This window comes from Diplotaxodon limnothrissa, linkage group LG4, assembly GCF_057381915.1.
Source record: "Diplotaxodon limnothrissa isolate DT_005_m linkage group LG4, D_limnothrissa_male_GT1.1, whole genome shotgun sequence".
Taxonomy (NCBI): Eukaryota; Metazoa; Chordata; class Actinopteri; order Cichliformes; family Cichlidae; genus Diplotaxodon; species Diplotaxodon limnothrissa.
The window spans coordinates 25,422,016-25,438,534 of record NC_140599.1 but is presented as its reverse complement, the minus strand read 5'-3'; the positions used below and the strand labels follow the sequence as shown (position 1 = coordinate 25,438,534).

Sequence of the window (16,519 nt, the reverse complement as noted above, 5' to 3'; positions counted from 1 at the left end):
TGCATTGCAGCCTCCATTTCTACCTGTATATGTTTCAGTAGAATCCCAGCGGCAATAACTTAAGTCTCTGAGCTCGTTTTCAGTTTTACTTTGTGTTGATGGCCTTGTCTTTACTCTTAACCCTTGTGTGGTGTTCGTATTTTTGTTACTCAGCCAGTGTTCATGGGTCTGGTGGACCCGCTAGAGTTTTGGCTTTCCAAATTAACACTATCAAACAATTTTATGTTAAATTACTCAACAGATGTTTACTTCATCCCAATTACAAGACATATGAACAGCAAACATGGTTAATTTTTTCCCTTTACCTTTGTTAGATCACATTTATGAATTAATGTGCTTCTCGTTTTTCTTTTATATAAAATGTTATAAATAAATCAGTTATAATCAAGTGGAGTGAGTGGAAAGACACAACACATTTAAACGTGAAAAAATAATTAATTGTTTAATTTTTCTTTTGAAAAAAACTGAACACGGGTCTCACAGACCCGAACACCATACAAGGGTTAAATGCTAAAAAAAAAGATCACATGTACATGATCATTAGAATAGGGACTGATGTCAGTGTATAGGAATGGGGCCTAAGATTTATATTGTTAACTGTTAATTATGTAACAATACATTTCAAGTTTTGCTACAACAAGTAACTAGAAAACAATATAACAAGTAATGTAGCCAATTACTTTCTCAGGTGAGTAGTTACATAAAATAATGTTTTACTTTAAAAAGAAAACAACAAGTAATGTGTGAAAAATTATTTATATATCATCCACGCCATGTGGGATCTGACCTGTAGTCTCTCATGTGAGGGTTGAAATGACAAATTAAAAAGCGTCATACATGGAGGTGTGCTTCACTGCACTCTCACAGTATTGACCAGCTGGCAGTGAGGATGAGGTACCCACCATTTGGTATTTGTTAAGCGCCTAAATAGCCTTTTTTTTTTTCTTCTTTTTTTAAGAGGTCAGTGTCTTACTAATCAGAAGCAGTACAGTCAAATCCAATAATTTAAAGCCTTTAAAATAGCAAAGCACTCTCAACTATATTGAAAGATAAAAATAGTGTTTCTTTATATTAAAAGTCATAAATATATTCTTTCAAATAAAAGCAATAAAAGGGCTAAAATGAGCCATTAAGTGTCAGCCAATGAGCAGTTTAATAACAGTCTATTAATAAATGAAGGATGGAAATGGTTTACTTGGTCTTTGTCTTTTGAAAGCAGAGGAGTTCTTATTCTTATCTTACTAGTGCAAGCTCAATGTAACATAGCCGTTATGAATCTTCATCACAGTTTGGACGAATAGGTTTTTATGGCTGATAAATTCTAAAATGAACCCTTAATGAATAAGGGAATAAGTGCTAAAACATGTGCACTGTTATTGTAACCTTTATAAATAAATTCTAAATAAACTCTGTGTGTTTACATATTAAAAATGTGTTATGTATTTAAAACGAGTCATTAAGCCTTATTTTTTTATGCCGTTAAAATGTGTTGTGTTTGCTTGTTTTGGACCTGTATGAGACATTCTGTGAAATCCAAATATAGGGAAAATATGTATAAAATTAAAACACATTACACGTGATTATTTTTGAGTGCAATATCACACAGTACAAGGTGAAAAAGTAGTACAAACAGGTTAGCTCACATTCACATTCCACAGTTTATCGTTTTGATCTCATTTCACAGCTACAAATATAAAATGAGTTCATGTTCATTTCTTTCACTGTTCTAATTGAGCTTCCCAGAGCTTCGCCTTTTTTTAAGCAGAATCATTCCCACGTTACAAAATAACTGAATAACTGTATAGCACTATAAAATCACACATTACTCTTTTTTTTTCCAACAAAAATATTCTCTCATGAGATAAAATATTCATATGGACTGGCTTTGACTAATGCCGGCAAGCTGTATACTTTTGTTGTAAGTAAACTGTATACAGTTCATCATAGACAGTGAGGAACTGCATGGCTCTGAGAGCAAGCAATGCTCACTTCATCTTACTAGTTGCAGAGTCTATTCATTTAGTCCAGTGTTCACTAAGAATATGATATTTTAAAGGACACTCGTGTTGTTAGGTTTAGGCAACAAATGTCCTAAAGCCATAAAACAATGACCATTTCGATAGGCTCTTTATAAACCTCTGTTTTTATTTTGCAATTCTGTCTGTGTCTGACTACTAAATCTCTCAGGAAAACAAAAGTTGATTCAGGAAACAGAGGAAAAATGTCTCTGATTAGGAGACAGTGACAGCATATTTTCTATTTGTTGATTTTAATATTAACAAGTTAGATAGTTTCTTTCAGTTTATATAAAAACATAATAAAACAAAATAATACAGAAACATAAGCATAATAAGTTAGCACCTGATTTTACTTGTATCAACACATACTGAAGAACTTCTATCGGCTGTATGGGCTTCATTATAAACAAAATTTAAAAAAATAAACTAGGGTTCTTTCCCCTAATGTTTTGTGCTCCCTGTACACCCCTGAAACCAAGCTCTTACTTTAGCTACTAATTTGCACAAAAGGAGTTATTACTCCATAAAATAAATAAAAGAAATTGACTTTACCTCTTTAGTAAATTTTCCTTTTTCTTAACCCTTATTTATACACGAGTGTTGAGCCTTTCTTTTTTTTTTTTTGTGCTCTGTGTTGTTGACAGTAGTCTAGGTGTAAAAATGTACTATCCATATTCTGTTTTGTTTTGCAATAATAAAGAATAACAGGCCATAGTTTGTATCAAATTAGACAAAATTAAATAAAAAATGATGAACAATATGTTCTTTATAGACAAACAAAAACACCCTTACTCCAATTAGACACAATATATTATGTTGTGATTAAAACATTATGTTGGAACCAAAACATTCAGTTATATAAATTGTTACCAGCTTTGCTGTTTATATTATTAATCATAGAAATGATACAAATACATGTCACAGATTGTGCAAGAGAAGAGTTGGTTTTATGGTTGAGAGCAGGTAAGAGCCTTATTAGAAAAGCAGAACTCGTCAACTTTCTCCTAAATCTCTATTACCAATAATCCAAATTACCCAGGAAAAACAATCACCTCCTGATATAGCAATTAGCAATTAGCATAATCCCTAAAAGCCTCCTTTTGCATTCCATTGGCTTAATCCAAGTCTCAAAGGAGTTTGGCAAATGCCACAGCTTGTGTTAATGACTTCCAATATACCAAACACATACTGCATCAGCAATATGTTTCAACCAAGTTATAAAATCAAAATAATAGTGAGAATATTCTCTCACTATTCAATCCAGCATAGCAACATCTTGACTGTATGTAAGAAGTGTGTTGAGAGCAGTTTACACATCTAATACTCGGCTCATACTTTGTTTCACACTGTGCTAAAATTCGTCTAACGGAATACCCCATGGTGATTTGAGGGAAAGAAAGAGCATGAATAAGTAAACAACATAAAGCGATGAGAAACTTCAAAGGCGGTGGGACAATCACAGCAAACAAGATCCTGGAAGCCAATGAATGTGTTTGTCTTTGTTTGTGACAGTGACTCAGGGGTGTAAACAGAGGAATTAGCTCACACCTCCGGAGTCTCAACACATCACACAGCCATAATTGAATTAAGTCTGTCAGGTCGTTGCTGAACTGTAGATGTTATGAGGAGCACAAGATGCATTTGACTCTAAGGACCACCCCTAGAAACGGTCATTTTTCATTCCCATAAAATACCAAAAATAGTAATTAGTGGGGAAAAAATGGTTTCTAAAAATTATGACATCTATGATTAGCAAACAGGCCAATTTTTATGTTAAGATATTTAATGCATTGTAGCAAACACCTAATGCGTTGCGTTTATCGTCATATGCACTTTCCTTCTTTTCATCCCTCAGCCTATAATACAAAAGAACCCATCAGTTCCCATAGACACATGCTTGAAACATATCTCCAGCGGTTCCTGTATCTTGGCTCTATGTCCATTCCTGTCAAGGTTTTCCTTTTGACTGAACAAATGCATCAGCTTGTGTCTTGAGACCATATCGCTCGCAGCCAATAAGGAGCGTGAGCAGCAAAAGTGCTTCAGGAGATGTGGAAAGGAAAATTGGAATCCTGACAAGTATGATTGACATGCGTATTTGTCCCAAAGGTAGTCTTATTTGCAGAGATTTAAAGACGTCTGTAAACCAGCATTCTGCCGAACAGAGTCATTGTTCCTCCAGACTAGAAGCATATCACGGCAATTCTGTCGCATGCAAATAATCTTTTGGGAGAAATGAATCCCTTTGAGCATAAAATGACTTCAGCTTATACTTTATTTTCAGTCCAAAATAAATAATTTAACAGATGAAGCTATGTCTTTCATTTTCAGACAATCTGTCCATGTTGCGGAACAAACACACAAGCCCAAGTCCTTCCGTCTATCCCAGCAACAGCAGAGGAGAAGGCTGCTGCAAATTGTATCTAGCTGTTTTGATGGACACAAAAAAGTGGATATGAGCCTTTATGGCAAACCATAACCTGGGGCCACTTCATAGCAGTGGAAGGGGAAAAAATGGAGAATTAAAATCTAACCATAAGTAAAATAGACTTCCACTTGAAAGCACTGGAGTGTAGCTACAGCAGAGCAAGAGAAAGAGACAAATGTGTGTGTAAAAGAGGAGGTATGTGCATGAATTCTGAACAGAACCAAAGGCAGGATGAAATTGGCTATACCCATTAACTGCTGAAGAGTTTTTTCGCCCTTCTTCTATATGCAGAAAAGATGAAGCGCTATTACTTCTTCCATAATTCCCATGACACATGGCTAGAATAAGATCAAGCCTATCTGTTGTCCTGGAATAAAAGAAGCCTCTATTCAGTCAAAACAAATCACCAGAGGAAAAAAAACCTCTTGAAAGGTAATTCTACACTGAGGTATGTACAGTATGTGTTTATCCACTGTATTAGAATATTTGCTGCAGAAAATATGACACCAGAGAATCATGTTGTAATAGTCGTACTAATTAGCGATTCGGAATAGTTGCAGCTTAGTGCCTGTTCTTTTTGAAATTCAGAGGTCTCACCCGAGGTTAACTAATTCACAACCTGATGATACATGTTGCATAAAATCACACAATAACAGCAAGACGTGTGTTTTGCTTTTAGAACACTGCATTTAGTTAGCGAACATTAACGACACAAAGCCCATCGGAGCATACACAATTTTCACTCTAGCTCTGTTCAGCTCAAAGGTAACAGGAACAGGGGCAGATCTAACGTGGTGGCATGGGGTGGCATGTACCACCTTAAAACAATCCCAGTGCCACCCTAGTTTTGCATTTGTCAGTGTCGTTTATTAAAATTAGCTAGCATTAACACTTTGAGCCTATTCAATTAACACTGGATATAGCCCCCCACCCCCTCACACACACACACACACACACACACACACACACACACACACACACAGAGAGAGAGAGAGAGATTATATATTATGCTAATAATCCATGTAACACAAGTTTTCAATTTTTGGTGAAAAATACATCCATTTGTTCATGACAGTGCAGGTTTCTGAAATTTAGGCATGTAACAGTTTGCTTATTTCTTAAAATTAAAGAGTGTGAAACACTATTTCATATTTCAGATTGCGCAGTTACTTGCTGCTACTCTACCTTTACACTCTTATATTCAGCAGCATATTTATAAATTACCAAGGATTGTCCTGTTGCAATAAGAAGTCATTTCCAATACAAAAAGAATGACTTCATCGCTTTGTTGATTCAACAACATAGATTAAAACTCAAGTGTTGTAGACCTATACATTATTGTGTATTAGAGAGACAAAAAAGAAAAGGCTGCTCTTCCCGTTTTTAGGATCCAAAGAGCAAATTTTCTGAGCTATGCAGGATCTGAAGAGATTCTGAAACAAGAAATAAACATGATTGCTCCTGTGGTAACTGGTACCTCAGAGCTCTGTGATCCTTGAGAGTTTAATCAAGTGGAAAGAGGGTGGGCACTGAGAAAGACCTGAGTGAAGCAGTCCTCTGTCTTTACAGCACAGGGGTATGCTGCTAATTAAAAAGTTGAATTCTACAACTGCAGTACTGGCACTGGAGCACTCAGAGGTGCGTCCTTGTGAGTCTTGGCACGGTCTTATCGGGCGTAGGCAGATTATGCCATGTTGGGAATGCGTAGGAGAGGGAAGCATTGCAGCAGCACACAGGCCCAGCTGGAATGGATGGCATCCTGCCTACTCCGGGATCTGGCCCACCGTGCTCTTTCCCATCTCCCCACTGAGTGGAGTCATGGGCTCCCAGTCAGGTGGCAAGAGTCAGGGGCTAAGCTGCCCAAGGAGCAACTGAGAGAGGGAAAGCAGGTCTAAACAAGGGATAAATGCGGGATTTAGACTTTCTGCTGCTTTGCTTGGCCATGGATTCACATCTCCATTACACACCTCCTGTTTCGAATCCTGTCTTATGACCAAAGGTTGCAGGTACACCAATGCCTATTCTGCGTTACACTCTGTTCCTTTGACGTGCCGCAGCAGCTAAATCAGACATTGTACACTGACACTTCTTCCACTGAGTTTAATATTTTTTTTAAAAAAAAGGATTTTTTTCACAGTGCAGTCCAAAAAATAGATATGTTCCTTTGATAAGATAAGGTGAGGACTGAACGTACTCTATTGTATGACCTTGGATGAGGTAAAGGGATGTAGCTGTGTAGGATTCACTGATTATAGTGCATTTCTTATGAGAAGTTTGTAAAAGTTGAAAACCCCATTCATTTTAAACCTCATAGTAAGTAAAATAATTAATCAATTAATGGAGGATGCTAAAGTACCTGTCCTGTGCAGCAAAGTGTGAATTTGGATTTTGGAGTGGTGGTCGTTTAGTTACCTTGTTTGACAGAATTTCATTTTGCACTTTCACTTGTTTAGGTTTAGGCACCAGAAGCTACATTAAGTTCAGAAAAATATTATAATTTGGAATGAAAGATGAATCTTCACAACATTAATCTTGGATTTAGAAGGATGGAACTTAGCAAGTACATTTTAATGTGATGCATAGTGATGGTGAACAAAAATAGTTTTCAAATTTCTTGGAATAAAACTTACATCTGCTGGGACAATTATAGAGTTGAAAGGTATGCTGATTTGTTTTTTTAGCACAGAGATGGTAAGGTAGGGCCATCTCCCAAAGATTTATGGGTATGTCTCTTTAGCTTTTATTGCAAAGTGTCATTTTAATAACACAGACATATTACAGCTTCCAAATCTTGGAAAAATGTTGGTTCTGGCTCACCGGTAACCAGTTTATCATATGGTTAAATATATTTAAACATTACAGTCATGCAGACCTGTGTTGAGCTGTTGATCCACTCATGTCATCATTTGTAATTTTCATGAACTTTCTTTTAATTTACAAGTTTTATTTAAATGCAATTATCTTCAAAGTTGAATGCAAAACCTGTAGAAAACCTTTGAATTACATTTTTCCAATATTTTCCCATATGACTAAAGGATACATTCAACATTTTGATTAGTTATTTTAAGATAAGATAAGATAAGATACCTTTATTAGTCCCACAAGTGGGAAATTTCATGTTAAGGCTGCCGACCTATTGCACGCAATGGCGGCGCCATCTTACCCTCCGACCATACATACATTACACAAAAACATCACATGGGGAAGACAGGTCAGAGAGGTATAACAATGGAAAAAGCACCACATGAGGAAAGATAAGATTTTGTGACTGGGACTGTGAGGAAAACCATTAACTGGCATATACGAGGATTCTTTTATTGTACATCGCAGTATTCAACTTAATCAATTTGTGTTTATCTGTACCTCACATCTAAATTATGTTGTATTACATTATTTTATTATTTATGGGTCAACGAGTCTTACTTTTGGACACATTTCATAGAACAGCTTCATACTTTTCAGGAAATGGATTTCTAGCTGTTTAAAAAGTAATGTGAGGCAGAGCCCACTGGTGGGGCATAGAGCCACTGCAGACTGAGCACAGACGTTCAGAGGAAAAATTTGGCACAAAGCTGAAGGAAATGTGTATATTTTTATTGGGAAATTAAGAAGAATAAATAACATTTTGTTTTTGATTCTCATTTGCAACCTTTATTTGGATAAAATTTGAATGAAATTTAAATATATATTTTTATTGTTAATGAATGATAAACTCTTGAAGTGGGTAGGGCAATAACCCTACACCCTGTGAAGTAGGTCACTCTGACAAATTTGACATCCAGGGTTACAAAGAAAACTCAATATGTAACAGGTTATCCAAACATATGGAGGGTAGACACAGCACATGTACTCATGAGGTGCATGTACTAGCACACAGAGACAGAGCTACTTGAAATTTACCCAGCATCTTTGTTTCAGAGTCATATTGATTTTTGATGAATTTCACATAGGATTTGGCTTGAATCTACTCTGTTGATGTAGCTGTACAGCAGACTCTTATCGAATGTTCACCTTTATACATAATACAGATAGGCTGCACAAATTTAATATGAGTCTGCAGGCAGAACTGGTGTGCATTTCACTTTTAATTACCTTGAATCTTGGAATTGCTTGCAAATTGCATTCTGGCTTCAACATTTAACATTATTTAATTACATATTTATCACATAATACACAACATAATTGCTCCATATGATGTTCTTTTTTGCAGGCAGAAAGCTATTCTGATTTGTGAAAAGAGTAATCTAACTACTGACTTTGCAGTGTATTCATCAGTGTGGAACAGAATTACACTGAGCCTCAATAGATGAGAAACCTCGTGCTCTCTGCTGTATTATTTGATCTGGATACACATGCTTTTCAAATAGAATTAATCTGAAATGGACAATCTGACATGTTCCAAAATTGTGTTTTTTTTTCCACTGTGTAGTAGGCAGATACTCCTAGTATTAATATTCTATGCACCTTAGATGTTAAAGTTTGGAAAAATATATCTTTTCTATTTTGGAATTTAATATTTTAACTATCTTTAAATTAGAAGCATAATAAAAATTAGACAGCTGTGGGTCAGGTGGTACAGGAGGTCATTGAACAATTGGAAGGTCAGCGGACTGATCTCTAGTTCACGTGCCAAAAAAACCTTGGGCAAGATATTGAACCCCAGATTTTGTAGAAAGAGCTCTGAGTGCTCAACTGAGTAGAAAGGCACTATGTAAGTACTAGTCCATTTACCATTTGTGAGTCCAAAAATGGATAGTTTTCTGCCTTGTTTATTGATACATGAATTTTTGAAGCTTTTTTGACAGCAGTTTAGCATCGTTTTTTTCTTTATAGACTCTTGCTGTGCTTCTCACTCCTCACAAACCCTATTAGTTAACATTAATGTAAACACCATTGTTTGACATTTTGCAAAAGTGACGAAAATACCAAACAGTCAACCTCTCTAATAGGTGCTCATTAAATCAGCGTAAAGTGAATTCCTGCTGAGTGTTTACCCACATCAGACACAAATCTTAATGAATGACTGGTAATCAATTAAATTCTTTAGCACAATTTATGATGCACATATTTTTTTTTTCCACTGAAGTACTGTATGCGTGAGCACAGGCAGAGCTGGAGTCAACAGTTGCTGTGTTGGTCACCAAGCATCTAACACTTCCTTTTCCAGCATGGGCGTTTGCACCAGGTTGACTCAAGCTCAAGAGAACAGATAAGTTAAATCCTTGTGGTGATGGCTTATCCTCTTTCCTCAGAAATAGAGGCAGCATTAAAAGTGCCAATTGGCTGATGAAAGTCCTCTGTGAGCAGTAATGATGCCACTACATTGCAAATTGCTTGTTCAAGTAAGCTCAAAACACACTGGAGAAACTATCCAAGAGTGCTAAAAACAAGAACGCGGCACCAGTCCCCAATCTGGGACTGTCTATGGAGGTTTATACCAGGCCTACACTAAACTTGGAAACCTAATCGGAATATCACATGTGGTGGGTTTGAAACTAAACTTTTATAGTCTTGAAAAAAACTAAAAACTTCTTTAACCTCAAATCCAGTCAGAAATCTTTTGCAAAAGAAATGCATGCTTATGCTACAATTTTAGAAAGTTAAAAATCTTCTGAAATATACAAAATGTGTGAAATTATCATTTTCCTTCCAAGTTCTCTATAAAAAAAAAAAAAAGCTTAGTTTTGCATTTTGATCCCTCAAGTTTCTCCAGCTGCTAAGGTTTTAGCAATGGGTTACTTTTCTCCAGTATAAATTAGTATAATTGTATGCAAATTAAGCAATCTAAGAGTATGATATGTTACATTATAAATACGGTATTTTATATTGTTTTGCTAAAACATAGACTATAGGACACTAGATAGATATTTCAGAAGGTATTTAGCTCTCCATATGATCTAAATACTGGAATTGGTGATTGAAAATGCATAGAAAACTGCATTAAGTTCATTTTGTTTTTTTCTTTTATGTGTAATTTTAGATTTAAGTGGTTAGGTTATGTACACCATACATACAAACAGAGTTTAAAAAAAATTAACCGTAATTTACAGACTTTTTTATAGCACTATAGTGAATGATTTCATGGTAACACATTGTTAATGTAGTGTGTTTTTTCTGTGTTTTTTTATTCATAGCCTATTGGTTTGATCAGACACAATGATTAAATAAAAATGTATACCCTTTCAACGTAGATTGACCAACATATATTTTCTATACTTCAACACTTACATCACTAAAGCTATGAAGAGTAAGCAAACCCTAGTGGTTATCAACTTGGAATATCAACTCAAGTTTTGTTTTAAATCTAACCATGCGCTATATGGAAAAAAAAGTCTTGGGCCATACCTCTTAATCTTAGCATTCAGGTGTTTTTAGTCCCTGTGCCACAGGTGTCTAAATCAACCACACAGCAATGCAGTCTGCCTGTATGAGCATTTGTGAAAGAATGGCTCATTTTAAAATGTTTACTGAATCGAGTTTGGCTGTAATAAGATGCCACTGCTGCAACAAGTCAGTTCCAGGAAGATTTTCCCTCCTAGATATTCCACCAACAACTGTAAGTGGTATTATTACAAAGTGAAAGTGTTTAGGAACCAATGCAAATTAGCCACAAAATGGCAAACGACATAAAGTTTAGAGCAGGATCGCCAAGTACTGAGGCGTACAGTGTGTCTCCAGTGCTCTGCTGTCCATGGACAGTATAAAATAAATACAAGCTAATGTGGAAGTGCATTAAACATTCATTCTATTTCTCGGCCACTTGACGGCAATAACTGTGGCTGCAAAAAGACAGCTGGACCTATAGAAGTCATTGTGAAATTAGCTTTCTGTCAAGACCCATGTAGAAACTTTCATGTGGAGTTTGAAGGGTCAGTCACTCATTTTGGACGGAAGTTTTATTTGCTCTAACCATGGTTCAGAGATTAAGGATTACGAAACGGCATGCTCATTGGCTAACAAAATGTAAATCACAAGTCATTAGCCAGTAAGTGTATGGTTCAACTGTGAGACCCTCCCTTTTTCTTGACCACGATTACAGAAGTGTTTATCTCAAGACTTCAAAAAGAGGATATCAGACATCAACAGGTGACATCACGGTAGCTATATTCAATTTTTATACTATGTCTATGCAGCTCGATCAATAACTATTCAATTCAGTTCCTCCGCTGCTTAGCCATAGGCCACAGCTTTGTAGCTGTAATAAGTAGATGGTCCGTTACATTTGTCTATATGAGTGCATTCCTTACATTTCCTACAAAAAAAGCTATTTTCATTCTAAATGAATAAATGCAAAATATATCACTGAGGATGGATACAACTGACTATTGTCTGTCAATTAAAGTACTACATTGCCTAGATGCATTCTTATTGTGTGTAAGAAATGGCAGGGCCTTATTTAGCCCTGCCATTTCTGTCAAGACAAAGGGTCCTTTAACTAAAAAAACTTAAAAAAAAAAAAACCGAAAACCGGTGAAAGGCTTACTAAATTCTAATATCAAGGCAAGATACACAAGGCTTTACACTTTTGTTTATGAACTGCTTGAAGCCAGCAGGAAAAAAAAATACAAAATATGTTCCTGCTGAGAACCTATGACTCCCTTTGACTGTGGTTATATCCTTGTTTTTTTTTTACATTTCATTCTGAGTGAAATCATTCCAATTAAAAATGTTGTGTCAGCTCTTTTCACAGAATATGGCTTTAATAAGCTCTGGTGTTTACATGCACTGATGCAGAACAGTGTGACATGTATAAAAGTGATGAATATGTTAAGCATCTTTTCTCTTTCACATGTGTTTGATCAGCTCCCTGAAAACGGATATGTATCACTTGTTCAGCACAGCAGTTGCCATTATTGCATTGCTCTTAGCTCTTTAATTATTTACGAGTTTGAATTCAAAGGAAACTCTGCAATGAAGAAGTTCAGCTTGGAAGCTGCTATTTTTGGGACGTGGAGAAGCAGATGTCCCCACACATTTACAACATGATCTGTCCTGTGCGGAAGGAATGCAGCCAGAAAGTAATCACGATCAGTCATTGACACTGGGCATTTTTTTTCTTCGGATCAGTTTATTAAAAGGTTTAAACCAACCTTGTGAAACATCTGGACCTGCTTACTCTGACTTTATGGAGCGTTTTTATTATGCTTGGGTGTTAGAAGCAATTACAATTGGTGTAATGTAAACACATGTATTAGCAACGATTTTGGTAAGATCAGAGATTAATTTGATTCTAATATATATATATATCTGTTATCAGAACACAGATGTCCAAGAGATTTTCCTGGGATGATAATGTTTCTTTCCAGCAGAGTTTATTGGTCAGTAGATAATGGTTTTCATGTGCATTAACCTGCTGTGTTGAATGTAATATACTCTAGAGTGAGTTACGTGTTTGGCATAAGTTAATATTATGCTCCAACAAGTAAATTACCATTACTGTAGTCCTAAAACTCCACAGTTAAACATCCAAACCTCAAAACTTACTTAGGGTTAGCAAGATTGTGCCTCCAACAGACTCATGTAATTATGCATATGACCTTGTTTTACAACATGCCCTATTCTGTAAGAGTGGTTGTAAAGAAACATTGTATAACAGTTGAAATACCAGAAAAAAATGGCTGTGTACAAGATAACATCTGTAGCAAGAGTTTACTAGAGCTTATATTCATAGATGTACCGCAGAGAAAAATCTTGGAATTTTATCTGTCATTTTTGCATGATATACCAAAAAAGCTAGTGCTACCAGTATTTCCAAACTAAACTAGAGACATGCATTCTGTGTCCTGATCCTGGCATTTTTTTATGTATTTTAATTTCACAAAATTGCATGAAAAAATATCAAAATGCATAGACATCTGTAAATGTAAAATGTACCTGTGCAATGCCATGATATGACATAGGTAGTTAACAAAAACAAGAAAAACACAAACACAATCGCAATTCATTCTAAAGACACTTTAACAACATTTGTAGGATATGTGTAGAAAACCATAAAGCTCTGTTATCTTGTATTTATACCAGCCCTCGGCAGAAAAACACATGGTCAGAAAGTAAGCCCAGGCATTTCATTATGTACTTATAGGATGTCGTCAGACTGATATATTCCTTATAGATCTTCTATCATAGCTGTCAAAATACAGAGCAGGTGTTAGTGAGACAGGCCCAAATTTATGAATTCCATTTTGTGAGATTACTGGTCTCATTCAACTACAGCAATGTCAAACTGTTGCAAACATTAGTATGTGATCATAATTTCACTTCCATTAAGTGCGCATTAGCCAGAGCATTACCGACAGGGAAGAGAGAGGCAATATAATACATCATTTAGTGTTTAGAAACAAACAAACTTTGCCTGAATTAATGTTTAAATCAATGACAAAAGGGTGACTCAACTCATGATTAAAGCATATATCTATTCACTTTGACCATCGAAGCAAGTCAAAATCACACCCTTCTCGATGAAGCCTATCCATCGACGTAAAATATTTCTTGCGTGTTTATTTGTGTCATTTTGAGGTGAATGTTCAAAATGAAATGCCCCTTCAGGAATTATTTAGCCCAGGGGCCCTAAAACACACAAGTGCATTTATTATTATTTATGTGAGCATGTCATCCTCCTGTCTAATGAGCCTTTCACCGTAAGCATAATGAAACAGCTTGCATTAGCACAAACACCAGTGTAACAGACTTAGATCTACAGAGGAACAGAAGGGACTTTGAGTCAGTGTCATTCTCATCAGCTCATTGACTCCATTAGAAAATTCCCCTGGTCAAACATTATGTGAAAACAACGCCTAACTGAGCCATGACCAACTGACCATGAATGAACTCCTAAATTGATTTTTTTTCTCCTATAAACACATTAGTGATAAACAGGTTCTTCACTGGCAAATAAACCTGGAGTCAAAGTGAATGTCAACTACCACACATGAAAGGTTGTGTAAATAATTCTCACATAACCGAGAACTGGTTGTAGTGGAAACAAAGAGTGTTTCAAGAAATCAAGCTTTTATGGTACTATTAGTCAAGTAGATGGAAGGACAATAAAAGAAAGCAGTTGCTACAGCAATTCATGGTTTCATTTTATTGGTTTTATGTTTTGACTCATAAAATCAAAATATAAATTGACATATATTTAAATATTTGTGGGATATCTTTATGTAATAAGCAGTATACGTACAAAAAAATACAATCTGACCCTTTTTTTAAAAAACCGGTAACGCTTTTGTGTGCATGGTTGTGACTGTGTACAGAATTGTAACTACATATTTTCACAGTCAAAATGTAAATGTGAAAATTTCTTACAATTTATCAACGATGTATTGTTTATTTATGATAGGCTTTCTTTAATCTTTTTTTTCGTGATGAAACTGAAACACACAAGTGATGTGTGTTTCAGTTTTATTGGTCGATAAAGGGAGACAAATGGAGCCCCAAATTGGCTCTTTCAAAATAAATTAGCTAAATTGTAAAAATAAAAATAAAATGTTGTATAAGATGGATATAAATAACTTAAAAATCTTAAAAATATATGATGATGATCCCCTGTCTAACCTTTAACCTCCTGTGTGACAGCACATCCACTGGTATATGGCAGACACCAGGTGAACAATGTATAACTCTTTGCTATTTTTAATACTATTGTGGGTTTTTAATGGGATTAAATATGTTTTCATTATAAACTCTATGATAAAGCCGGGGAAAGCTTCAAATAAAAACAGTAAAACCACGTCTCGTTTTTGTCTGATAAAAAGTCATAGAACTCACTTAACCCATGTAGTAGAGAAGGAGAAGAATTCAAATTGATTCTTTTAAAGGACAGCATCATGTTTTAGACAAATGTCATAAATCATGTGTATTACTGGTACAGAAACCACTCTCTAAAGCTGCTCTATTCGATTTTTCCGACACTTTCAGCATGCCGTTGTCTCCAGTGTGTATTTATGAAAAATCGGTATAGAGAATAACAGTGCGACGTTTTTCCTTTTAGGCTCTGCTTTGTAATTTTAGCGTAAGTAAGCTAATGTAGCTGAAAGTGCAGATTGACAAGTGGAAAAGTTTTGCCGTGATGGCTAAAATTATGTTCCGTGAATGGGATTACATGTCATCTATACACGGTCATCTACATACATGTCATTTCTACACGGAAAAATTTATTAACTAATAAAGCATGTACGCCTGCATATATAATATATATATATATGCGTGACCTTCTACAAACAACTGCACGTGATTGAAAAGGTAACTCACCTGTACCAGTCAAGCCCCTTTTCGTAGTTCCTATCAAAGAAATGTGGCTCATTTCCAACTGCTCTGACATCCGGGTGCACCCTGAGAGCCTCCAGCAGGGCTCTGGTTCCCCCTTTCTTCACCCCGATGATAATGGCTTGGGGAAGTTTCTTCTCTCCGTAATCCGAGGTGCAGTTCACCCTGAGTTCGCTGTCCGTGGTGCTGAATTCCTGGTGCTCCCTCTCCAGCGCAGTGGTATGATACGCCGCCGCCGATTTAGTTGGAGACGGCTGAGTCCTAATCCACTCCACTGTCCTTTGTTCGGCCTCGGCATGTTCTTTCGCGATGGATACCGGGGTTGTTCTCTCGGATTCGGTGAATTCAGAAAAGCCCTGGGAAGTGGAATAAAGTTTCTCTCTCAATGTCACAAAAGTTGTCTCCTCTGTCACCAGCCTCCCCTGATACACATAGGTCTCTTGCAGAGGGAACTGCAGCGAGTTGTAGCAGCTCATCAAGCTATAGAACAAGTAGGTGACAGACAGGGAGAGGGTGAACATGAATAAGATTTTCCGGGGCACTTTAGAGGTGAAAACCGAAGTGCTGGACCAAAATGCCATCTCTGATAGCAATGATCCTCTCAAAGAAGTGGTCAGACATGTTTCCACCCCGAGTCTTGCATGGACAAATTCAACAGCAATAATCAGTCACTATCAACGCTGCTCCAGCTAAAAAAGCGTGAAGCTGGACCAAACCACCCTAATCCAACCAAACCGCATATTTATAAGGATAGCTGGAACTAGACCGTAAAAATTCCGAAGGAAAAACAATGCGTCCCTTTTCTCGA

General features: G+C 36.2%; 1 protein-coding gene across 1 annotated transcript in view; it reads right to left on the bottom strand.

Annotated features, from left to right (window-relative positions):
• The window catches only part of hs3st4 (heparan sulfate (glucosamine) 3-O-sulfotransferase 4), an 88,269-nt gene extending 71,977 nt beyond the window's left edge, over positions 1-16,292 (bottom strand). The window contains exon 1 of the mRNA XM_085352674.1: positions 15,697-16,292. Within this exon, the coding sequence (XP_085208800.1) occupies positions 15,697-16,292 (596 nt within the window). The remainder of the gene's footprint in view (positions 1-15,696) is intronic.
• Positions 16,293-16,519: the final 227 nt, after the last annotated feature.